Here is a 26,773-nt window from a genome sequence, read left to right as displayed (position 1 = left end):
TTTTTGCAAAATAATGTTCAGGATAATCAATCCACAATGGAATTCCTTTCATTTAGTATCAGGATAAAAATCTGGCCTTTAAAGAAACTATCAACATACATATATAAGATAATTATATTCCCCTTTCATGAGTTGATCATTAAGCTGGAAGAAAATACTTAGGAGCTTATTGTGCTCCGTAAGGCAGCAAAAATAACTTCCTAAAACTAGCTAAAAACCTGAAGATTCCTACTGCTTAAACTTTAGCTGTTGGTGTCTCCAAATTGCAATGCCTCAAATCATCTCTGCAACACAAACTCTTTAGTGATACATCTGTATTAAAAAAAAAAAAAAAAGAAGAAAGAAACCATTGTTTTCTTTAAAGGCACAGAAACCTCTAACGATTTTATTTCGGGTTCAGTTAGATACTGGAATGCCCTCTGCTGTGTACCTTGAAATGTATCAAAACAAGTGTCAATTTTAGAGTACAAACATTTAAAATCGTTATACAAAGTAAGTGTTGTGTTAGAAACAAAGCCCGTATTTTAGAAATAGGAAATCTTGTCATAATGTTTATGAAAATAATCTTAGCAACATTAAAATTAGAAACATAAATCATTTTTTTCAATTTCAAACAATTCTTTTATAAAAGCATTAAAACATATTTTAGTCCTACAGAACATTTTCCTTTGAATTAATAGCAGCACCAACAAAAAAACTATGTTATGCAAATAGAAGATACATATTATCTACAAATTAATGCTAGAATTTTTAAATAGGACTATAATAAAGAGAAGTAGCTAACAAAATTATTATAATGAGGACATAAAATATATTAGGTATTATTTTCTATCTTAAAGTCTTGAAAGAGAGCATTTTTGCCAGAAAATGCAACTGCAAAGAATATTAAAATAAATGCAACAAGGAAGCAATTAAGCATATTTTAACCCATAAATAACAGCATATCATTATAATATAGTGAATAATCACATAAGAATGCTAGTAAATTTACAAATATATTATTTTCTAAAAACTCTACCATATACCAAAGCTATTAAGGAAATGGCTATATACAAATTAAATACATACATTAATAATATTAAAATGTTTTAACATGAACCATGAATATACTCTCTGAAGACGGTCAGCTTGTGCTTAGTTACATTTTCTCATTTCTTATCATGTTAATGAAATTTTCAACATTTACTATTGTTTTCTAAGGGCAAGCGAAATTCTACATCCTAGGTAGAGATTTTAGAATATTAGTTGTTCTTAAGGATTTCCTGCCCTCCAGTGGTATCTGTCTTAATATTTTCACTGCACCTTTCCAGGTTGCAAAGAGAAACATCACTTCTACATGTACATTTTGAAATTAGATCACACTGTATGGCAGCATCTAATTTTTCCTCCATTACAGATTCACTCTCTGTTTGTACCCCTGCATCACATCTTGCAGGCTGCAGAATGCAGTTATCACTGGTTTTGTTTTGCAAAATGTGTGCTGAATTACACTGTGACTGTGGAAACTGATCTGTATTATTTTTCACTGAGAACTGGTAGAAATTCTCATTCTGTTTGTGAATTTTGTCATTGTTTTTAACAATCCTGTCACCTGAAACTTTTGCCATTCCTTCTACATAAAAATTATTTGTTTTTTCCTTGGTTTTGATGGGCATCCTATTTGAATCTTCAATATGCTGTGATATTTGATCTTCATCTTCAGATGGCTAAAAAGAAATTAATAATTTTGCTATAAACCATGCTTACATTTTTAAAATGCATTCAATCACTTCAAAGGATATATCCTTAAAATCCCTGCTATAGAAAATTTCTACATACAGAAGAGAGTTTGGCAAGTTACAAATCAAGCCATCAAAGAGTCTTCAACCAATAATCTGCCATACCTCTCAGGAGGCTATGAATTTTAAAATAGCAGTAACAGTAATAATCTTTGTAATAAAAATGCAAAGAGGTAAAACAGAGAAGGGAAATTTTGTCTTTTATTAGTCCCTATAAACACAGGCTCTATTATCTCTCTACACGTTGAACAGAAGAAATGATATGCAGCACACTTCCTCCACTTAAAAAGAGTAGACTAGAAGAAGTACCTTTGAAGGAAACAGCTAACACATATAACTTATTCAACTATTTATTGACTCATTAAGTAAAACATAACTACTTGTATACTTTTTACAGGCCCAGTCCAATATATATAAATATTATCTTCAGAAGATAACATAACTTAAGAAGAGCATCAGGTAACAAGAAATTAAACAGACAAAAGAAAAGTTAAGCAGCAATACATGAGCAATACATATCTCAACTGTTAGATAAAAAGACAAACTTTGATCATGCGGCTCCAAGATGGCTGAATAGGAACAGCTCCAGTCTACAGCTCCCAGCATGAGCAATGCAGAAGACGGGTGATTTCTGCATTTCCAATTAAGGTACCGGGGTAATCTCACTGGGGCATGTTGGACAGTGGGGGCAGGACAATGGGTGCAGCCCACCAAGTGTGAGCTGAAGCAGGGTGGGGCATCACCTCACCCAGGAAGTGCAAGGGGTCAGGGAATTCCCTTTGCTAGCCAAGGGAAGTGGTGACAGATGGCACCTGGAAAATCGGGTCACTCCCACCTAATACTGCACTTTTCCAAAGGTCTTAGCAAATGGCACACCAGGAGATTATATCCTGCCCCTGGCTCGGAGGGTCCCATGCCCACGGAGCCTCACTCATTGTTAGCAAAGCAGTCTGAGATCCAACTGCAAGGCTGCAGCAAGGCTGGGAGAGGGGCGCCCACCATTGCTGAGGCTTGAGTAGGTAAACAAAGCAGCCAGGAAGCTCCAACTGGGTGGAGCCCACCACAGCTCAGGGAAGTCTGCCTGCCTCTATAGATTCCACCTCTGGGGACAGGGCATAGCCAAACAAAAGGCAGCAGAAACCTCTGCAGACTTAAATGTCCCTGTCTGACAGCTTTGAAGAGAGTAGTGGTTCTCCCAGCGTGGAGTTTGAAATCTGAGAACGGAGAGACTGCCTCCTCAAGTGGGTCCCTGACCCCTGAGAAGCCTAACTGGGAGGCACCCCCAGTAGGGGCAGACTGATGCCTCACACAGCTGGGTAACCTTCTGAGACGAAGCTTCCAGAGGAACAATCAGGCAGCAACATTTGCTGTTCAGCAATATCTGCTGCTTTGCAGCCTCCGCTGCTGGTACCCAGGCAAACAGGGTCTGGAGTGGTCCTCCAGCAAACTCCAACAGACCAGCAGCTGAGGGTCCTGACTGTTAGAAGGAAAACTAACAAACAGAAAGAACATCCACACTAAAACCCCATCTGTACGTCATCCTGATCAAAGACCAAAGGTAGATAAAACCACAAAGATGGGGAAAAAACAGAGCAGAAAAGTTGAAAATTCTAAAAATTAGAGCGCCTCTCCCCCTCCAAAGGCACGCAGCTCCTCGCCAGCAACGGAACAAAGCTGGGCGGAGAATGACTTTGACGAGTTGAGAGAAGAAGACTTCAGATGATCAAACTTCTCCGAGCTAAAGGAGGAAGTTCGAACCCATCGCAAAGAAGCTAAAACCCTCGAAAAAAGATTAGATGAATGGCTAACTATAATAACCAGTGTAGGGAAGTCCTTAAATGACCTGATGGAGCTGAAAACCATGGCACGAGAACTACATGATGAATGCACAAGCTTCAGTAGCCGATCAATCAACTGGAAGAAAGGGTATCAGTGATTCAAGATCAAATGAATGAAATGAAGCGAGAAGAGAAGTTTAGATAAAAAAGAGTAAAAAGAAATGAACAAAGACTCCGAGAAATATGGGACTATGTGAAAAGACCAAATCTATGTCTGATTGGTGTACCTGAAAGTGACGGGGAGAATGGAACCCAGCTGGAAAACACACTTCAGGTTATTATCCAGGAGAACTTCCCCAAACTAGCAAAGCAGACCAACGTTCAAATTCAGGAAATACAGAGAACGCCACAAAGATACTCCTCGAGAAGAGCAACTCCAAGACACATAATTGTCAGATTCACCAAAGTTGAAATGAAGGAAAACATGTTAAGGGCAGTCAGAGAGAAAGGTCAGGTTACCCACAAAGGGAAGCCCATTAGACTAACAGCAGAACTCTTGGCAGAAACTCTACAAGTCAGAAGAGAGTGGGGGCCAATATTCAACATTCTTAAAGAAAAGAATTTTCAACCCAGAATTTCATATCTAGCCAAAGTTTCACAAGTGAAGGAGAAATAAAATCCTTTACAGACAAGCAAATGCTGAGAGATTATTGTCACCATCAGGCCTGCCCTACAAGAGCTCCTGAAGGAAGCACTAAACAGGGAAAGAAATAACTGGTACTAGCCACCGCCAAAGTATGCCAAATTTTAAAGACCATCAATGCTAGGAAGAAACTGCATCAACTAACGAGCAAAATAACCAGCTGACATCATAATGACAGGATCAAATTCACAATAATAATATTAACCTTAAATGTAAATGAGCTAAATGTTCCAATTAAAAGACACAGACTGGCAAACTGGATAAAGAGTCAAGACCCATCAGTGTGCTGTATTCAGGAGATCCATCTCAAGTGCAGAGACACACATAGGCTCAAAATAAAGGGATGGAGGAAGATCTACCAAGCAAATGGAAAACAAAAAAAGGCAGGGGTTGCAATCCTAGTCTCTGATAAAACAGACTTTAAACCAACAAAGATCAAGAGAGACAAAGAAAGCCATTACATAATGGTGCAGGGATCAATTCAGCAAGAAGAGCTAATTATCCTAAATATATATGCACCCAATACAGGAGCACCCAGATTCATACAGCAAGTCCTTAGAGACCTACAAAGACTTACACACCCACACAATAATAATGGGAGACTTTAACACCCCACTGTCATAATTAGACAGATCAATAAGAGAGAAAGTTAACAAGGATATCCAGGAATTGAACTCAGCTCTGCACCAAGCAGACCTAATAGACATCTATAGAACTCTCCACCCCAAATCAACAGAATATACCTTCTACTCAGCACCACATCACACTTATTCCAAAATTGACCACATAATTGGAAGTAAAGCACTCCTCAGCAAATGTAAAAGAACAGAAATTATAACAAACCTTCTCTCAGACCACAGTGCAATCAAACTAGAACTCAGGATTAAGAAACTCACTCAAAACCTCTCAACTACATGGAAACTAAACAATCTGCTCCTGAGTGACTACTGGGTACATAACGAAATGAAGGCAGAAATAAAGATGTTCCTTGGAACCAGTGAGAGCAAAGACACAACATACCAGAATCTCTGGGACACGTTTAAAGCAGTGTGTAGAGGGAAATTTATAGCACTAAATGCCCACAAGAGAAAGCAGGAAAGATCTAAAATTGACACCCTAACATCATAATTAAAAGAACTGTAGAAGCAACAACTAATAAATTCAAAAGCTAGCAGAAGGGAAGAAATAACTAAGATCAGAGCAGAACTGAAGGAGGCAGAGACACAAAAACTCTTCAAAAAAATCAATGAATCCAGAAGCTGGTTTTTGGAAAAGAGCAACAAAATTGATAGACTGTTAGCAAGACTAATAAAGAAGAAAAGAGAGAAGAATCAAAAAGAGGCAACAAAAAATCATAAAGGGGATATCACCAACAATCCCACAGATATACAAACTACCATGAGAGAATACTATAAACACCTCTACGCAAATAAACTAGAAAACCTAGAAGGAATGGTAAATTCCTGGACACATACACCCTCCCAAGACTAAACCAGGAAGAAGTTGAATCCCTGAATAGACCAATAACAGGCTCTGAAAGTGAGGCAATAATTAATAGCCTACCAACCAAAAAAAGTCCAGGACCAGACGGATTCACAGCCAAATTCTACCAAAGGTACAAGGAGGAGCTGGTACCATTCCTTCTGAAACTATTACAGTCAATAGAAAAAGAGGGAATCTTCACTAACTCACTTTATGAGGCCAGCATCATCCTGATACCAAAGCCTGGCAGAGACACAACAAAAAAAGAGAATTTTAGACCAATACCCCTGATGAACTTTGATGCAAAAATCCTCAATAAAATACTGGCAAACTGAATCCAGCAGCACATCAAAAAGCTTATCCACCATGATCAAGTGGGCTTCATCCTGGGATGCAAGGCTGGTTCAACATACACAAATCAATAAACGTAATCCAGCATATAAACAGAACCAAAGACAAAAACCACATGATTATCTCAATAGATGCAGAAAAGCCCTTTGACAAAATTCAACAGCACGTCATGCTAAAAACTCTCGATAAAGTAGGTACTGATGGGACATATCTCAAAGTAATCAGAACTATTTATGACAAACCCACAGCCAATGTCATATTGAATGGGCAAAAACTGGAAGCATTCCCTTTGAAAACTGGCACAAGACAGGGATGCCCTCTCACTCCTATTCGGCACAGTGTTGGAAGTTCTGGCCAGGGCAATCAGGCAAGAGAAAGAAATAAAGGGTATTCAATTAGGAAAAGGGAAGTTAAATTGTCCCTGTTTGCAGATGACATGATTGTATATTTGGAAAACCCCATCATCTCAGCCCAAAATCTCCTTAAGCTGATAAGAAACTTCAGCAAAGTCCAGGATAGAAAATCAATGTGCAAAAATCACAAGCATCCCTATACACCAATAACAGACAAACAGAGAGCTAAATCATGAGTGAAGTCCCATTCACATTTGCTTCAAAGAGAATAAAATACTTAGGAATCCAACTTACAAGGGATGTGAAGGACCTCTTCAAGGAGAACTACAAACCACTGTTCAGTGAAATAAAAGAGGACACAAACAAATGGGAAAACATACCATGCTCATGGATAAGAAGAATCAATATCGTGAAAATGGCCATACTGCCCAAGGTTATTTATAGATTCAATGCCATCCCCATCAAGCTACCAATGAGTTTCTTCACAGAATTGTTGAAAACTACTTCAAAGTTCATATGGAACCAAAAAAGAGCTCGCATTGCCAAGACAATCCTAAGCCAAAAGAACAAAGCTGGAGGCATCATGCTACCTGACTTCAAACTATACTACAAGGCTACAGTAACCAAAACAGCATGATACTGGTACCAAAACAGAGATATAGGCCAATGGAACAGAACAGAGTCCTCAGAAATAATACCAAACATCTACAACCATCTGATCTTTGACGGTCCTGACAAAAACAAGCAATGGGGAAAGGACTCCCTTTTTAATAAATGGTGCCGGGAAAACCGGCTAGCCATATGTAGAAAGCTGAAACTAGTTCCCTTCCTTACACCTTATACTAAAATTAATTCAAGATGGATTAAAGACTTAAATGTTAGACCTAAAACCATAAAAACCCTAGAAGAAAACCTAGGCAATACCATTCAGGACATAGGCATGGGCAAGACTTCATGTCTAAAACACTAAAAGCAATGCCACAAAAGCCAAAACTGACAAATGGGATCTAAATTACTAAAGAGCTTCTGCACCACAAAAGAAACTACCATCAGAGTGAACAGGCAACCTACAGAATGGGAGAAAATTTTTGCAATCTACTCATCTGACAAAGGGCCAATATCCAGAATCTACAAAGAACTCAAACAAATTTACAAGAAAAAAAACAAACAACCCCATCAAAAAGTGGGCAAAGGATCTGAACAGACACTTCTCAAAAGAAGACATTTATGCAGCCAATAGACACATGAAAAAATGCTCATCATCACTGGCCATCAGAGAAATGCAAATCAAAACCACAATGAGATACCATCTCACACCAGTTAGAATGGCGATCATTAAAAAGTCAGGAAACAACACAGGTGCTGGAGAGGATGTGGAGAAATACGAAACCTTTTACACTGTTGGTGGGACTGTAAACTAGTTCAACCACTGTGGAAGACAGAGTGGCATTTCCTCAAGGATCTAGAACTAGAAATACCATTTGACCCATTACTGGGTATTACCCAAAGGATTATAAATCATGCTGCTATAAAGACACATAAACATGTATGTTTACTGCAGCACTATTCACAATAGCAAAGACTTGGAACCAACCCAAATGTCCATCAATGATAGACTGGATTAAGAAAATGTGGCACATATACACCATGGAATACTATGCAGCCATAAAAAAGGATGAGTTCGTGTCCTTTGTAGGGACATGGATGAAGTTGGTAACCATCATTCTCAGCAAACTATCTCAAGGACAGAAAACCAAACACCGCATGTTCTCACTCATAGGTGGGAACTGAACAATGAGAACCCTTGGACACAGGAAGGGGATCACACATTGGTTGGGGGATGGGGGGAGGGGGGAGGATAGCATTAGGTGATGTACCTAATGTAAATGACAAGTTAATGGGTGCAGCATACTAACATGGCACGTGTATACATATGTAACAAATCTGCACATTATGCACATGTACCCTAGAACTTAAAAAAAAAAAAAAGACAAACTTTAAGAACTTTTTAATAGGTCTAGATTTCAATTTTCTAGGCATAAATTTTCCAAAATTCTTGAAAAATTTACCTTTTAATTACTGAATTAATGAAAATATTCTTTTAATGAAAATCTTATATAAAATATTGATTATTCAAGCTAAAAATACAAAGTTAATGTAAAAAACTAAATATAAAAAGGGGTATAGGCTTTAGCTGATTGACACTGAAACAGCAATAGTAAGCCTATGAAATAGCATTAAAACTGAGCACAAATTAGAGAAAGCAAGCTCAATGCATTTATTTATTCAAACAAATACTCATTTAGCAACAATAATGTTACCCTCTTGGAGCAGACATTCTGATGGGTAGAAATGATGTTAGTCAAATAATCATACACTTGCATATATAATTATGATTCGAAAAAAGTGTTATAAAGAACAAATATGAGGCATTGTGAGCACATAACTGATAGGCCTAATTAGATTGGGGAGCAAAGGAGGGACTTTTCTAATAAGTGACATACTTAAGATGAGACCTAAAGGATGAATAAGAGTAAGGTAGAGGGAACAGATTGTATAAAAGATCTGAAGCAGAAAAGACACTGACAAGCTAAGAAAAGTGAAATGTCAGTAAGTGTGGGGCAGGATGAGAGAGGGAGATCACTAGAAGAAATTGAAGATGTTAGTCAGGGTCATATCGCAGACGGCCGGTAGTCACTGTAAGGGATATTGATGCTAAAGTAAAATAGGAATCCACTAAAGACTTGCACATGGAAATAACATGATTCAATTTATGTTTGCAAAAGATCGTGAGAGTTGCTAACTAGAAGAAAGTGGGGCAAGCGTGATAGCAGACAGATTTCTTAGGGAACAACCACAGTAGTTCAAGACAAAATATTGACTTGATTGGATGAAGTGACAGAAGGAATCTGGTTGAATGAGGTAGATGAGACAGCGAAAGAAAGGACAAAGTTAAGTACTAAGTTTCTGACATGATCATGTGGGTGGACAGAAAAGGTATCTACTGATATAGGAAATGTCAGAAAAACTCATTTGTGGAGAACCAGGGGATATTCAGTTTGAGGTATGAAGAAATGGAGATTTTTATGAAATATCAAAGATATGTTCAACGGAAAATTGGACATCTAAATAAAGATGAGGGCTAAAGTTTAAAGTTAAGAACTGTCATCATGCAGATAGCACAAAATTCATTGGAGTGTATAACATCACCTAGGGTTTAGAGTGTAGGTTAACAGAAGAAGATTGTCCTATGTCAAATCCTAAACTTTACAACATTTATATGGGGGGTAGAGGAAAAGTAGACAAAGGCATGAAGTAGCATTCAGAGAAACACGAAGACAAACAAGATAGTGTGTTATCACAAAAGCAAAGAGTTAAAATTGTTTTTTAAAAAATAAAATAATAATTTATACCAATATTAGGAGTTCTTATGAGATAGATTCAAAAGTATCCAATGAATTTAACAACATAGAAGTCATTGGTGTCTTTAGCAAGAGTTGCTTGGATGGTGAATTAGAGACAAAAGGTAAACAAAATGAAGATGAAAGAATGAATGGAGGAGAATTCCATTTAAACATGTGATTTACCAGCAATGGAGCATTTCTACTCAGAATATACTATGTCACTCCAATTATTCAGGTTTCAGTTTTCAATAACATTTTACAGTTTTCATCTAAATGTGAAGAGTTTATTTTTGAACATATTATTGGTTATTTTACATTTCCAATTATTATTAATGGGTTCTTTTAAAAAGCCTCTTAAAAGAAAGAAAATGTATCTCTATATATTTTTATATATTATATATCATGTGTGTATACACAGTTGACCCTTGAACAACACAGGTTTGAACTGCACAGGTCCAATTATATGTGCATTTTTCTTCAATAAATACATTAGAAAACTTTTTAGAGATTCGTGACAATTTGAAAAAACTCAGAAAATAAGAAAAAGTTAAGTATATCATGAATGCATAAAATATCTGTAGATACTAGTTTACTTTATAATTTACTACTGTAAAATATACACGGATCTATTATGAAAAGTTAAAATTTATCAAAACTTTTGCACACAAACATGGCCATAAGTGGCACCATTTACAACCAAGACAAATGTAAATAAACATAGAGAAATGTAAACAAATATTCAGTATTAAATCATGACTGCATAAAACTAACTGTAGCACATACTGTACTACTGTAATAATTTCATAGCCACCTCTTGTTGCTGTTGCGGACTCTCTGGTAAATTGCATATTGTAGTAAAACGTGATCTCTTGTGGTTCTTGCATATTTTTCACTATGTTTAGTGCAGTAACATACACCTTGAATAACATCCAAGGAGCCACATGAAATGCCACTAGTGATGCTGGAAGTGCTCCCAAGAAGCAGAGAAAAGTCATGGCATTAATTAATTGCTTGAACTGCTTGGTATGTACTATAAACTGGGGTCTGCAGCTGCAGTTTCTCGCCATTTTAAGATACATAAACCCAGCATAAGGACCATGTACAGAAGGACAAATATGACATGTTCTCACTCACATATGGGAACTAAAAAAGTTGATCTCATGCAGGTTGAGAGTAGAATGATAGATACCAGGGACTGGGAAAGGTGTCATTGTCAGGGGGTGGGAGGGATGAAGAGAGGTTGGTTAATGGGTACAAACACACAGTTAGATAGAAGGAATAAGTTCTAATGTTTAATAGCAGAGTAGGATAACTACAGTTAAAAACAAATGTATATTTCAAAATAGCTAGTAGCTATGTCTTAAAATGGTCCCAACACAGAGAAATAAATACTCAAGGTGATAGATATCCTAAATATTCTGGCTTGATCATTACACATTCGAGTCATGTAACAAAACATCATATATACCTGATTAAGTATGTATAAATATTATACATCAACAAAAAATAAATAAAAGGTAAATCTAAGCATGCTTCTTTAGTGAAGCAATTTGAGTTATATTCTTTCAGAGAATTCAACTGTTTAACAAATAGATAACCTTGTAATCTAGTGTTGATAACATGTTATTGGTGATTTTTTTTTTTTTTTTTTTGAGACAGGGTCTCACTCCATTGCCTGGGCTGGAGTGCAGTGGCACAATCATGGCTCAATGTGACCTCAACCTCCCAGGCTCAGGTGATTCTTCCACCTCAGCCTCCCCAGTAACTGGGACCACAGGCACACACCACCATGTCTGACTAACTTTTTGTATTTGCTTTGGCCATGTTGTCCAGGCTGGTCACGAACTCCTGGGCTCAAGCAATTGCCCACCTCAGTCTCCCAAAATGCTGGGATTACAAGCAGGAACCATCATGCCTGGTTAACTGATATTTCTTACCTTTGTTCATAAGTACTTATTATAATATGTTTATGCATATACATTTAAAATGTAATTATAAGCAGGATCCTTTGGAGATGCATTATTTGGTCTTTTCTTTCAGGGAATGGAACTAGTTAACAAATAGAGAACACTGTAATATAGTGTTGAGAACGTGCTATTGAAGGACAGTCATCTCTTCCTTAGAATTTCTAAGGCCTCATGTGCATGAGTTTACATATACACAAGTAAAAGCTAAATGTAAGTATAGTTCTTTAAAAAAAGAAAGAAAAGGAAACTTGTGAAGGCAAATGTACTTTTGTGAAATGCCTTTTTACGTTGTTTTAAAAATGTAGCTTTTATGTGGGTGCAGGATTGCTATGACAAAGGCATACTTTTAGACGCTAATGTGATTCAAGAAAAAGTGAAGCCATTCTATGACAACTTAAAGCAAAAGGAAGCTGAAAGATCTAATGCTGGAGAATTTAATGCCAGCAAAAGATGGTTTGATAATTTTAGAAAGAGCTTTGGCTTAAAAAATATCAAGGTAATAGGGGAAGCAGCTTCTGCAGACCAAGAAGCAGCAGATACATTCCCAGATGCCTTTAAAGGAAATCACTGAGGAAAATGGATATCTGCCTAAACAAGTTTTTAATGGAGACAAAAGTGCCCTATTTCAGGGGGGGAAAAAAAAAAAAAAACATGCCACATAGGATATTTATTAGGAAGAGAAGCAAGCACCAGGATTTAAGGCAGGATGGGATAGGCTAACTCTACTGCTTTGTGCAAATGCAGTCAGGTTTATGACAAAGATTGCCCTTATCTATAAAGCTGCTCGCCTTCAAGTTTTGAAGGGAAGGATAAACACCAATTGCCAGTCTCTCAGTAATACAACAAGAAGGCCTGGAAAACAAAAACGCTTTTTCTGAATTGATTCCATCAGTGCTTTGTCCCTGAAGTCAGTCAGTGCTTTGCCAGTAACGGACTGCCTTTTAAAGTTATTTTGATATTGATAATGCCCCAGGTCACCCAGCATTCCATGAGTTCAATACCAAAGGCGTCAAAGTAGTTTATATGTTTTGAAGTACAACATCTCTAATTCAGTCCCTAGATCAGGGAGTCACACTGACCTTTAAGGTTCATTATACATTGTGCTCTACGGAAAGGGTGGCCAATGCAATGGAAGAGAATCCAGGAGAGAGAACATCATAAAAGTTTGGAAGGATTATACCATTGAACATGCCATTACTGTTATAGAAAAAGCCATGAAAGTCATCAAGACTCAGAAAAGAAATCCCTGCAGGAGAAAACTGTTCTAGATATAGAACATGACTTCATAGGATTTACAAGAGCTAATCAAGAAAATCATGAAAGAGATTGTAGATATGGCAAAAAAGGTGAAAGGTGAAGGGTTTCAAGATATGGAGCTTACAAAAACTAAAGAGCTAATAGATACCCTCCAGGGGAATTAACAGAAGACAACTTGATGGAGATGAGTACTTAAGAACCAGTTACAGACGACAAGGAAGAAGACATAAAAGAAGCAGTGCCAGAAAACTCTGACATTAGACAATCTGGCAAAAGTGTTGACGTCTTTTGACTTCTTTATGACACAGATCTTTCTATGATACAGGCTCTGAAGCTAAAGTAAACAGTAGAAGAAGGATTGGTACCATGTAAAAACATTTTTAGAGAAACGAAAAATCAAAACTCAGAAAGAAATAATGATGTATTGCCATAAAGTTACACCAAGTGCGCCTGCCTCTCCTGTCCCCTATTCTACCTCCTCCACCTCTTCTGCCTCTGCTACCAATGAGACAGCAAGACCAACTCTGCCTCTCCCTTCTCCTCCTCAGCCTACTCAACATGAAGATGATGAGGACTGCGACTTTTATGATGATCTATTCCTACTTAATGAATAGTAAATATATCTTCTCTTTCTTAAGATATTAATATTTTCTTTTCTTTAGCTTACTTTATTGTATAAATACAGTATATAATATGTACAACATACAAAATATGTGTTAATCAACTGTTTATGTTATCAGTAAGGATTCTGGCCAACAGTAGGCTATTAGTAGTTAAGTTTTGCAGAGTCAAACATTTTATTCAGATTTCTGACTGAGCAGCATCCCTAAACCCTGCAATGTTCAAAGATAAACTGTACACACATAATGTGTGTGTGTGTTTATGTGTATGTGTATATATATGTGTATATATATAAAGTATCCTGATAAAAGGATAAAAGGTGTTTTGTAAATGGCAGTAAAAGCATTATCTTTACAAATGTGAAGAATGGTACTCATTTACATTTTTATTTTACATTTTTGTTTACATTTTTCTTTTGTATATTTTTAAATAGTTGTATATATTTTTGTTTACTTTTTTGTTTATATTAATTTTTACTTACACTATTTGACTCAACATTTTTATAAGGTAAACTATGAGAAAAACAAATAATTATTAATTAATATAACATATATTAATAGGTGAAACAAGCATAACTTACCACATCTGAACTAGAACTGAAACAGCTGTCGGTTGGTCTTGGAGAGTAACTGGTAGACCAACTACTCTGTGCAGAATCAAGAGCTGAAAATAAAGGTTTAATACATGAATAATGGTATTTATGAATACTCTACAACATACATATGCCAAGTAGAAGATATCTGCTGATAAAACAAATTTAGATAACAACATACAACACTTTAAAATGTACCAAAATTAGTTAAAATTGTGGATATTTAGCACCTTACAATTCTGACAGGATTTATGGGTTTATTTTACCCTTAAAAAATGTGTAGCTACAAATGAAATAAGGGTATATAATGTAAGTGAAGAAAACAGAATAAAGAAACTTGGATTGATTTTTCCAACATGTGAATTATATTTTATGAACAAATAAAGTGTTAACCTGAGGGAAGGAAGAAAAAACCAAGTTATTAAGTCCTAAGGCATCAAACATTTGCCAATCTAGTAAATGAAAGTTTACTATGCAATCAAATGCTGTGAATAAAACCTATTCAAAGCATCCAGTTTGATAAATTTTCATTATCTGCTTAATATTACTATTTTACAATTGCAAGTAAAGTTTTAAAATGGGATTGAGATGTAGGTCATGAATCCCTACTATGTATAAATGATAAAGAGCAACCGTAGCTTCAACCACTCCTGTTACCTTGTTTATGAAAATGAGTCTGCTATCAAGAGAAGCAAAAGGCTGCAGAACATGAAACAACAACACATACCAGATCACATACCCTCCTATATGCAATAAACCATGAGCACCTCAGGCCAGGACTAATGCTCTCTGTAACAGAATCTAGCTTCAGTCAACTGAGAGGCAGAGAGAACTTAGCTGAACTCTGATACCCTTATTTCATCATTCTAGAAGGAAATTTATACCCCCACAAAGCAGGTTTCTCCCTGACAACAGAAAGTAGAGTGCACAAAAATGAAGGGTAGAATATTACTACTAACAACGTAATTTAAGGGCATTTCACCCTCATTTCACCAACAAGGTTCATTCAGTCCATAAGTACTGTAAATCCACAGTCATCAGAAAGGAAGAAATTTGTCTGCTGAATGAATGTTCTCATCTTTAACAGTACAGGAAAGGGCATGCAAATGAAAATAAGTACAAATAAACACTTGTTTTGGTGACCATGGCCTTATAGTATAGTTTGAAATCAGGTAGTGTGATGTGTTCAGATTTGTTATTTTCGTTTAGTCTTGCTTTGGCTATGCGGGCTCTTTTTTGGTTCCATATAGATTTTAGAGTTGTTTTTTCTAATTCTGTGAAGAATGATGGTGGTATTTTGATGAGATTGCATTGAATTCATAGATTGCTTTTGGCAGTATGGTCATTTCCACAATATTGATTCTACCCATCCATGAACATGGAATGTGCATGGTACTGGTATAAAAAAGGCACATAGACCAATGGAACAGAATAGGGAACCCGGAAATAAACCCAAATACTTACAGTCAACTGATCTTCAACAAAGCAAATGAAAACATAAAGTGGGGAAAAGATACCCTTTTCAACAAATGGTGCTGGGATAATTGGCTAGCCACATGTAGGAGATCCTCATCTCTCACCTTATAGAAAAATCAACTCAAGATTGATTACAGACTTAAACCTAAGACCTGAAGTTATAAAAATTCTAGAAGATAACACGGGAAAAACCCTTCTAGACATTGGCTTAGGCAAGGATTTCATGACCAAGAACCCAAAAGCAAATGCAATCAAACAAATATATAGCTGGGACCTAATTAAACTAAAGAGCTTTTGCACGGCAAAAGGAACAGTCAGGAGAGTAAACAGACAACCCACAAAGTGGGAGAAAATCTTCACAATCTATACATCTGACAAAGGACTTATATCCAGAATTTACAAGGAACTCAAATCAATAAGAAAAAAACAAACAATCTCATAAAAAAGTGGGCTAAGGGCATGAATAGACAATTCTCAAAAGAAGATATACAAATGGCCAACAAACACATGAAAAAATGTTCAATATCACTAATGATCGGGGAAATGCAAATCAAAACCATAATGTGATATCACCTTACTCCTGCAAGAATGGCCATAATCAAAAAATCAAAAAACAGTAGATGTTGGCATGGGATTGGTGAACAGAGAACACTTCTACGTTGCTGGTGGGAATGTAAACTAGTACAGCCGCTATGGAAAACAGCGTGGAAATTCCTTAAAGAATTAAAAGTAGGGCTACCATTTGGTCCAGAGTCCCACTACTGGGTATCTACCCAGAGGAAAAGAAGTCATTATTCAAAAAAGATACTTCCACACACATTTATAGCAGCACATTTCACAATTGCAAAATCATGGAACCAACCCAAACTCCCATCAATCAATGAGTGGATGAAGAAACTGCAGGGTGTGTGTGTGTGTGTGTGTGTGTGTGTGTGTGTATTTACATATATATGATGGAATAAAAATGCAGCCATAAAAAGGAAGGAATTAACAGTATTTGCAGTGACCTGGATGAGATTGGAAACTATTATTCTAAGTGAAATAACTCAGGAATGGAAAACCAAACATCGTATGTTCTCACTGATATGTGGGAACTATGATATGAAGATGCAAAGGCATAAGAATGATACAATGGACTTTGGGAACTTGGGGGAAAGAGTGGAAAGAGGGAGAGGGATAAAAGACTACAAATATGGTGCAGTGTTTACTGCTTGGGTGATGGGTGCACCAAAGTCTCACAAATCACCACTACTTTCTCATGTAACCAAATATCACCTGTACCCCAATAATTTGTGGTAAAAATTTTTTAAAAACTTAAAAAAAAACCACTTATTGAGTAACTACTTTATGTAAGGCACTGTGATAGTTATTAGGGACACAAGGTCAGAGCCCTCAAAGTGTTCAGAATCTTGTAGTGGAGAAAGATACACATTTTTTAAGTCACAAAATAAGATGTGACATCATAGAAGATACAAAAGTAGTAGGCGGCTAAGTGTGATGAACCCTAGGGAAAGAGATTTGGTGACAATTTAGAGAAAACACAAGTATAAAGAATAGGTTTTGAATGATGAATAAACAATTTTCAGAGACAAGATGAAAAACTAACATGTGGGATAGAGGGAAAAGAATGTGCAAATATTTCTAAACATTAATGGAGGTACATTTTAGATTGTCCATGATGTTACCTAAGGATGCATTAAAGAGAGGTGAGACAATGAAATCAAGTCAGTTAGATGATTAACTGAATAATCTAGGTGTGAAGTGATTATGACCTGCAATAAAGCAGTGAAATTGGGATAGAGAAGAAGCAAAAGATTCAAGTTTCAAGAAGGCTTTCAAATAGCCAAGATTTTTGCCTGTATGTACATTTAAAAACTTTTCTGTATCTGGTATAACATCAATATCAAAATCTGATAAAGATTGCACACACATACACACATTCTCTCTCTACAGGAAAATCTCACTTATGAATACTAATACGAAAACCTTACACTAAAAAAGTATTAAAATTTTTAAAAAGAACAGAATAAAAAGAAGAGCAAAGAATCACAACACAGCAGGACTTGGTGGAATTTACTATAGGAATGCTAAGATGGTCCAAATCACAAAATCCATTAGTAAAATTCACCATTTAAAAAGATCTATATCGGGCCGGGCGCGGTGGCTCAAGCCTGTAATCCCAGCACTTTGGGAGGCCGAGACGGGCTGATCACGAGGTCAGGAATCGAGACCATCCTGGTTAACACAGTGAAACCCCGTCTCTACTAAAAAAAAAAAAAAAAAAAAAAAAATACAAAAAACTAGCCAGGCGAGGTGGCGGGCGCCTGTAGTCCCAGCTACTCAGGAGGCTGAGGCAGGAGAATGGCATAAACCCGGGAGGCGGAGCTTGCACTGAGCTGAGATCCGGCGACTGCACTCCAGCCTGGGTGACAGAGTGAGACTCCGTCTCAAAAAAAAAAAAAAAAGATCTATATCAAAATGAAGTATCACCTCACACCTCTTAGGGTGACCACTGTCAGAAAAAAACAAAAAATAACAAATATTGGCAAGGATGTAGAAAAACTGGAACCTTTCTGCACTGCTGGTGGGAATGTAAAATGGTGCAGCAACTACGGAAAATGGTATGAAGATTTCTCAAAAAAATAAAAATAGAACTACTATATAATCCAGAAATATAACTTCTGAATATATATCTAAAATAACTGAAAGCAGGACCTAGAAGAGATATTTGCATACTTATGTTCATTGCAGCATTATTCACAATAGCCAAGAGTCAGAAACAACCTAAATGACAATCAATGAAAGAATGGATAAAGAAAATATGGTATATGCATACAATTGAATACTATTCAGCAATGAAAAAGAAGGAAATCTTGTTATATACTACAATGTGGATGAAACTTAAGGACATTATGTTAAGTGAAACAAGCCATTATAAAAAAGATAAATACTACATGATTTCACCTACTAGGTATATAAGTAGAATATAGAAACAGAAGGTAAAATGGTAATGGTCAGGGGCTGGGGAGAGTGGCAAGTAGGAAATTGTTGTTTAGGGAGTGTGAGAGACAGGACGAGGGTCTGTTACACAACAATGTGCATGTGGTTGACAATATTGTATTGTACACCTGGAAACTGTTGAGAGGATAAATGTTATGTTGCATGCTTTTTTGCAACAATAATGCAAAAAGACATATGAATAAAAATTAATAATCATTCCCATAGATCCCATAGATGCTAAGAATCACTTTCTCCCAAATTACTGATTCATCAAAAACACCTCACAAGAAAAAAAAGCTATTGGCAAAACACACACACACACACACACACACGAGCCTAAGCCCCAAATTCAGAATCTTACTTAATACAGAAACACAGGATATATATTCATGCTAAAGTAGCTGTGTGTGTGTGTCAGAAGGCACTACAGATAAATCTAAAAAGAAACATGCAGAATCTATGTGAGGAAGACTTCAGGAAAGTGCTTGAAGGTATTTTAAGCAACTACTAAATATAAAAACTAGACTGAATTAATGAAAGGACATCTTATGTTCTTAGATAGACTACTCAACATTATTAGGATAATAATTCACACTAAACTAACACAGTTAACAGTTTCCTAATAAAAATTAAAACTTTTCTTTTGGACTTAAGTTGATTTTAAACGTTATATGAAAAAGCAATCCAACAATAACCAGAAAAAACTTTTTAAAAAGTGCAAAGAGGCATGTAATTCTTCAAGAAATTAAACATTTATAAAAAGATGATTTTTAAAAAGCGGTATGGTATTGGCACATGAAGATTAGGAAAGATCAATGAAACAATTAAGAAATCCACACAATAGGTTAGCTACATATGAAAAGTTATTATATAAAAAAGGTAGTATCACAAATACCTAGGGAAAAGATGTATTTTTAAAACTTGGCTGGGCGCGGCGGCCCATGCCTGTAATCCCAGCACCTTGGGAGGACGAGGCAGGGGGATCACGAGGTCAGGAGATCGCGGCCATCCTGGCTAACATGGTGAAACTCCGTCTCCACTAAAAAAATGTAAAAAATTAGCCAGGCGTGGTAGCAGAAGAATGGCGTGAACCTGGGAGGCGGAGCTTGCAGTGAGCTGAGATTGCGCCACTGCACTCCAGCCTGGCCGACAGAGCCAGACTCCGTCTCAAAAACAAACAAACAAACAAAACCTTGGACTGATAGAAACCTCATGCCTTAAATCAACTCAAAATCCAAATGGATTAAAGAACTAAATTTAAAAATATAAAAGCATACTAATACTAGAAGAAAATATGGTATGTTCTTTTGTAACTTGGAAGTGTGGAGAGTCTGGAGAGTCTAAATCCAGAAATAAAAGAAAAAATTGATCAATTTAACTACATAAAGAAGATAAACCTTCTGCAAAGCAAGAGACACTATATGCAAAGACTAAACAAAATAAATCAAAAACCAACATTAAACTAGAGGAAAACATTTGCCACATATCAAAATATACATGCTTTTACTTTTTAATTTTTATGGATACATAGTAGGTGCATATATTTACGGGGTATATGAGATGTTTTGATACAGGGATACAATGTATAATAATCACATGAAAACTGGGGTATTCATCCCCTAAAGCATTCATCCTTTGTGTTATCTGATTATATTGTTTTCGTTATTTTAAAATGTACAATTCATTTTTTATTCACTATAGCTACCTTGCTGTGCTAGCAAATAGTAGGTCTTATTCATTCTTTCTAATTAAAATTTTTGTACCCATTAACCATCACCACCCTCCCAACCCCACCACTACCCTTTCTAGCCTCCAGTAACCATTCTTCTACCCTCTTATTTCCATGAGTTCAATTGCTTTGATTTTTAGATCCCACAAATAAGTGAGAACATGTGTTGTCTTTCTGGGCCTGGCTTGTTTCACTTAACATAATAACCTCCAGTTCCATCCATGCTGTTGCAAATGACAGGATTATTCTTTTTTTATGATATTTTCTGGAGTTAGGCAAGTTGATTTTAAAGGTTATATGAAAAAGTAATCAAGAATAACCAGAAAAAAACCTTTTTAAAAAAATGAAAGGAGGGGTGTAACTTCTCAAGAAATTAAACATTATAAAACAATAATTATCATTATTAGATTACATATAATTAGATTATTAGATTGTGTTTAATTAACACATTTTCTTTAGCGATTCATTTTGTGATGGACACTTAGGTTGCTTCCAAATCTTGGCTATCACGAACAGTGCTGCAACAAACATGGGAGTGCAGGTATCTCTTTAATATACTGATTTCCTTTCTTTTGGGTATATATCCAGCAGTGGGATTGCTTGATCACATGGTAGCTCTATTTCTAGTTTTTTGAGGAACCTCCAAACTATTCTCCATAGTGGTTGTACTAATTAATGTTACCATCGATAGTGTATAAGGGTTCCGTCTCTCCATATCCTCACCAGCGTTTGTTATTGCCTGTCTTTGGGATATGTCATTTTAACCGAGGTGAGATGATATCTCACTTTACTTTTGATTTGCATTTCTTTGATGATCAATGATGTTGAGTACTTTTTCACATGCCCCTTCCATGTGTATGTCTCTTTTGAAAAATGTCTATTCAAATATGTGGCCTATTTCTTCTTGAGATTATTAGATTTTTTTTCTATACAGTTGTTTAAACTCCTTATATATTATATTAATCCCTTGCCAGATGGGTAATTTGCAAATATTTTCTCCCATTATGGGTTGTCTCTTTACTGATTGTTTCCTTTATTGTGTAGAAGCTTTTTAACTTGATGTGATCCCATTTGTCCATTTTTGCTTTGGTTCCCTATGCTTGTTATTATTCCAGAAATTTTTACTCAAACGAATGTCCTGGGGAATTTCCTCAGTGTTTTCTTGTGGTAGTTCCATAGTTCAAGGTCTTAGATTTAAGTCTTTAATCCATTTTGCTTTGATTTTTGTACATGGTGAGAGATAGGGGTCTAGTTTCATTCTTCTGCATACAGATATCCAGTTTTCCCTGCAACATTCATTGAAGAGACTGTCTTTTCCCAGTGCATGTTCTTGGCACCTCTATCAAAAATGAATTCATTGGAAATGTGTGGAATTGCTTCTGGGTTCTCTATTCTGTTCCATTGGTCTATGTGTCTGTTTTATGCTGGTACCATGCTGTTTTGGTTACTATAATTCTGCAGTATAATTTGAAGTAAGGTAATGCTATTCCTTCAGTTTTGTTTCTTTTGCTTAGGATAACTTCAGCTATTCTTGGTCTTTCATGGTTCCATGTAAATTTTGGGATTAGTTTTTCAATTTCTGTTAATAATGTCATTCGTATTTTGATAGGGATTGCATTGAATATGTAGATTGCTTCAGGTAGTATGGACATTATAAACAATATTGATTCTTCTAATCCATGAACAGGGAACATCTTTCCATGTTTTGGTGTCCTCTTCAGTGTCTTTCATCGGTGTTTTACAGTCTTTATTATTGAGCTCTTTCACTTCTTTGGTTAATTCCTAGGTACTTAACTTTATTTGTGGCTACAGTAAATGGAACTACTTAAAAAAATTTTTTTCAGACTGTTCACTGTTGGCATATAAAAATGCTACTGAATTTTGTACGTTGATTTTGCCTCCTGCAACTTTACTGATTTTGTTTATCAATTCTAATAGGTTTTTGATGGAGTCTTTAGGTTTTTCTAAATGTAAGACCACATCATTGGCAAACAAGGATAATTTGACTTCTTTCTTCCAGGTTGGATGCCCTTTATTTCTTTCTCTTTTCTCATGCTGTAGATAGAACTTCCAGTACTATGTTGAATAAGAATGAAAGTGGGCATATTTGTCATGTTCCAGATCTTAGATGAAAGCCTTTCAGTTCTTCCCCATTAAGTACTATACTAGCTGTGGGTCTATCATATCTGGCTGTTATTATGTTGAGTTATGTTCCTTCTATATTCAGGGTTTTTTGACGATTTTTATCATGAAGGGATGCTAAATTTTTATCAAATGCTTTTTCAGCATCAATTGAAATGTTCATATGTTTCTTGCCCTTCATTCTGCTGTTATGATGTATCACATTGATTGATTTGTGTATCTTGAACCATTCTTGTATCCCAGGGATAAATCCCACTTGGTCATAATGAATAATCTTTTCAATGTACTTTTGAATTGTATTTGCTAGTATTTTGTTGAAGATATTTGCATCAACATTCATCAGAGACACTGACCTGTAGTTTTCTTTTCTTGATGTATTTGTCCGGTTTTGGTATCAGGGTAATACACTGCCTTATAGAACGGGTTTGGAAGTAGTCCCTCTTCCTCCATTTTTCAGAATATTTTTAGTAGGACTGGTATTAGTTCTTCTTTACATGTTTTGTAGAATTTAGTGGTGAAGCCTTCAAGTCCCAGGCTTTTCTTTCCTGGGAGACTTTTTATTACAACTTCAATCTAGTTCCTGATTATTGGACTGTTCAGGTTTTGGATTTCTTCGTGGTTCAATCTTGGTAGATTGTGCGTGTCTAGGAATTTATCCATTTCTTCTATATTTTCCAACTTATTGGCATGTAGTCATTCACAGTAGCCACTAATGATCCTTTCGATTCTTGTTATCAGCTATAATGTTCCTTTTTCATCTCTGATTTTATTTAAATCTTCTCTCTTTTTCTTAGTCTAGCTAAATGTTTGTCAATTTTGTTTAATTTTTCAAAAACCAACTTTTTGTTTCATTGATATTTTGTACTGTTTGCTTCATTTCAATATCATTTATTTCTGTTTGTCTTTATTATTTCTTTTCTGCTACTAATTTTGGGTTTGGTTTGTTCTTGCTTTTCTAGTTCTTTAAGATATATAGGTAAGTTGATTATTTGTTGTTTTTCTTCTTTTTTGATGTAGGCTTTTAGAGCTACAAACTTCCCTCCTAGCACTGCTTTTGCTGTATCCCACAGGTTTTGGTATATTGTGTTTCAATTATCATTTGTTTCAAGGAATTTTTCAATTTCATTCTTAATTTCTTCATTGACCCACTGGTCATTCAGGTGCATATTGTTTAATTTTCATGTATTTGTATAGTTTCCAAAATTCCTCATTGTTGATTTCTAGTTTTATTCCATTGTAGTTAGAAAAGATACTTGATATCATTTCAATTTTCAAAAACGTTTTAAGACTTGTTTTGTTGCCTAACGTATGTCTATCTTTGAGAATGATCCATGTGCTGAGGAAAAGAATGTCTATTCTGTAGCTACTGGATGAAATGTTATGTAAATATCTATTAGGTCCATTTGATCTATAATACAGATGAAGTCTGGTGTTTCATCATTGTTTTCTTTCTGGAAGATCTGTCTAATGCTGAAAGAGGAATGTTGAAGTCTCCAACTATTATTGTATTGGGGGTGTATCTCTTCCTCCTTCACTCTAATAATATTTGCTTTATATATCTGAGTGCTTCAGTGTTGGGTGCATATATATTTTAAATTGTTATATCCTCTTTCTGAATTGGCCCCCTCCACGAGTGTGGAGCCCTCATGTCCTAACTACCTCTTTAATGGTCTCACCTCTTAACACTGTTGCATTAGGGATTAAGTTTCATTAAGTTGCATCAGAGTTTATATAATGACCTTCTTTGGTCTCTTATAATTTTTGTCTTGAAATTTATTTTGTCTAATATACATTTAGCTACTCTTGCTCTTTTTTGGTTTCTATTGGCTTGGAATATCTTTTTCTATCCCTTTATTTTCTGTCTCTGTGTGTCTTTATAGGTAAAATGTGTTTCTTATATCAACAGATCATTGGGTTTTATTTTTTATCTATTCAGCCACTCTATATCTTTTGATTGGAGAGTTTAATCCATTGACAGTCAAAGTCATTATTGATAAGTAAGGACTTACTGCTGCTATTTTGTTATCTGTTTTTTGGCTGTTTTGTGGTCATCTCGTCTTTCCTTCCTTCTTGTCTTCCTTTTAGTAAAGGTGATTTTCTCTGGTGATATAATTTATTTTCTCACTTTTTATTTTTTGTGTATCTGTTGTATGATTTTATCATAACGCTTGCAAATACAATCTTAGAACCCATGATTTTAAGCTGATAACAACTTAATTGTTTGCATAAAAAATGAGCAAAAAGAAAACTAGTAAAAATTCTACCCCTTAACTTCATTCTTCTGCTTTTCAACTTTCTGTTGTTTCTATATATATCTTATTATATACTCTATGGTTTGAAAAGTTGATATAGTTACTATTTTTGATTAGTTCATCATTTAGTGTTTCTACTTCAGATATGAGTAGTTTGCACACCACATTTACAGTGTTATAATATTCTGTTTTTCTGTGTACTTATTATTATCAGTGAGTTTTTTACCTTCAGATGATTTCTTCTTGCTCATTAACTTTCTTTTCTTTCTGATTGAAGTATTCGTTTTAGCATTTTCTTGCAGAACAGGTCTGGTATTGATAATCCCTCAGCTTTTCTTTGTCTAGGAAGTCTTTATTTCTACTTCATGTTTGAGGGATATTTTTGCTGGATATACTATTTTAGGGTAAAAGGTTTTTTCCTTCAGCACTTTAAATATGTCATGCCACTCTCTCCTGGCTTGTAAGGTTTCCACTGCAAAGTCTGCTCCCAGACGTATTATAGCTCCATTGTATATTATTTGTTTCTTTTCTCTTGCCACTTTTAGAATCCTTTCTTTATCCTTGATCTTTAGGAGTTTATTAAATGCCTTGAGGTGGTCTTCTTTGGGTTAAATCTGCTAGGTGTTCTACAACCTTCTTATACTTGGATATTGATATGTTTCTCTAGGTTTAGGAGGTAAAAGGCCAATAACTACTTTTAGATTTGCCCTTTTGAAGCTATTTTCTAGATCCTGCAGGCATACTTCATTCTTTTTTATTCTTTTTTCTTTCGTCTCCTCTGACTGTGTATTTTCAAACTGTCTGCCTTCAAGCTCACTAATTCTTTGTGCTGCTTGATCAATTCTACTATTAAGATTCTAATGCATTCTTCAATATGTCAATTGCATTTTTCAGATCCAGAATTTACGCTTGATTCTTTTTAATTATTTCAATCTCTTTGTTAAATTTGTCTGATATACTTCTGAATTCCTTCTCTTTGTTATCTTGAATTTCACTTTCCTCAAAACAGCTATTTTTAATACTCTGTCTGAAAGGTCACATATGTCCATTTCTCCAGGGTTGGTCCTTGGTGCGTTATTTAGTTCATCTGGTGAAGTCGTTTTCCTGGATGGTCTTGCTACTTGTAGATGTTCATTTGTACCTGGGCATTGAAGAGTTAGCTATTTATTGCAGTCTTCACAGTCTGGGCTTGTTCTCATACATCTTGGGAATGCTTTCCAGGAACTCAAAAAGGACTTGGGTGTTAAGATCTAAGCTGTATCTGCTTTAGGGGCACCCCAACGCTGTGGTTCTTGCAGACTTGTAGACATACTGCCTTGATTGTCTTAGACAATATCTGGGAAAATTTTCTGCATTACCAAGCAGAGACTCTTGTCACTGCCCTTACTTTCTTCCAAATGAATAGTCTCCCTCTCCGTTCTGAGCCATCTGAAGCTCAGGGTGGAGTGACATAAGCACCCCCATCGCCACGACCATCAGGACTGTGCTTGGTCAGATGTTAAACCAGCACAGCACTGGGTCTCAACCAAGGTCCACTGTAACCACTACCCCGCTACTGTCTATGCTTTCTCAAGGCCCTAGGGCTCTACAATCCATGGGTGGCAAAGCTGGCCAGGTCTGTGTCCTTCCCTTCAGGATGTCAAGTTCCCCCAGGCCCCAGGTGGATCCAGAAGTGCTGTCTCAGAACTGGGAGCCAGGAACTACAGTCAAAAACCTTAGCAGCCTACCTGGTATTCTATTTTACTGGGGCTGAGCTTACATTCAAACCACAAGACACAGTCCTTCCCAGTCTTCCCTTTCCAAAGGCAGACGAACTTCAACCCATGGCCATCACAACCCAGGCCTACAGGGAGTACTGCCAGAGTACCAGTGATGTTCCCTTATGACC

General features: G+C 36.1%; 1 protein-coding gene across 2 annotated transcripts in view; it reads right to left on the bottom strand.

Annotated features, from left to right (window-relative positions):
- Positions 1-1,095: 1,095 nt before the first annotated feature.
- Positions 1,096-26,773, bottom strand: part of REDIC1 (regulator of DNA class I crossover intermediates 1) — a 92,724-nt gene continuing 67,046 nt past the window's right edge. Inside the window, exons 12-13 of one of the 2 annotated variants that reach the window (XM_005570577.5) lie at positions 14,275-14,357; positions 1,096-1,706 (exon numbers count right to left, since the gene is read on the bottom strand). In XM_005570577.5, coding sequence (XP_005570634.3) covers positions 1,242-1,706; positions 14,275-14,357 — 548 coding nt within the window. In that variant the 3' untranslated portion in view covers positions 1,096-1,241. The remainder of the gene's footprint in view (positions 1,707-14,274; positions 14,358-26,773) is intronic. The other variant, XM_074006598.1, reaches the window with a different exon arrangement.

The sequence above is a fragment of the Macaca fascicularis genome, chromosome 11, assembly GCF_037993035.2.
Source record: "Macaca fascicularis isolate 582-1 chromosome 11, T2T-MFA8v1.1".
Taxonomy (NCBI): Eukaryota; Metazoa; Chordata; class Mammalia; order Primates; family Cercopithecidae; genus Macaca; species Macaca fascicularis.
This window is presented reverse-complemented; position numbering and strand designations above follow the sequence as displayed.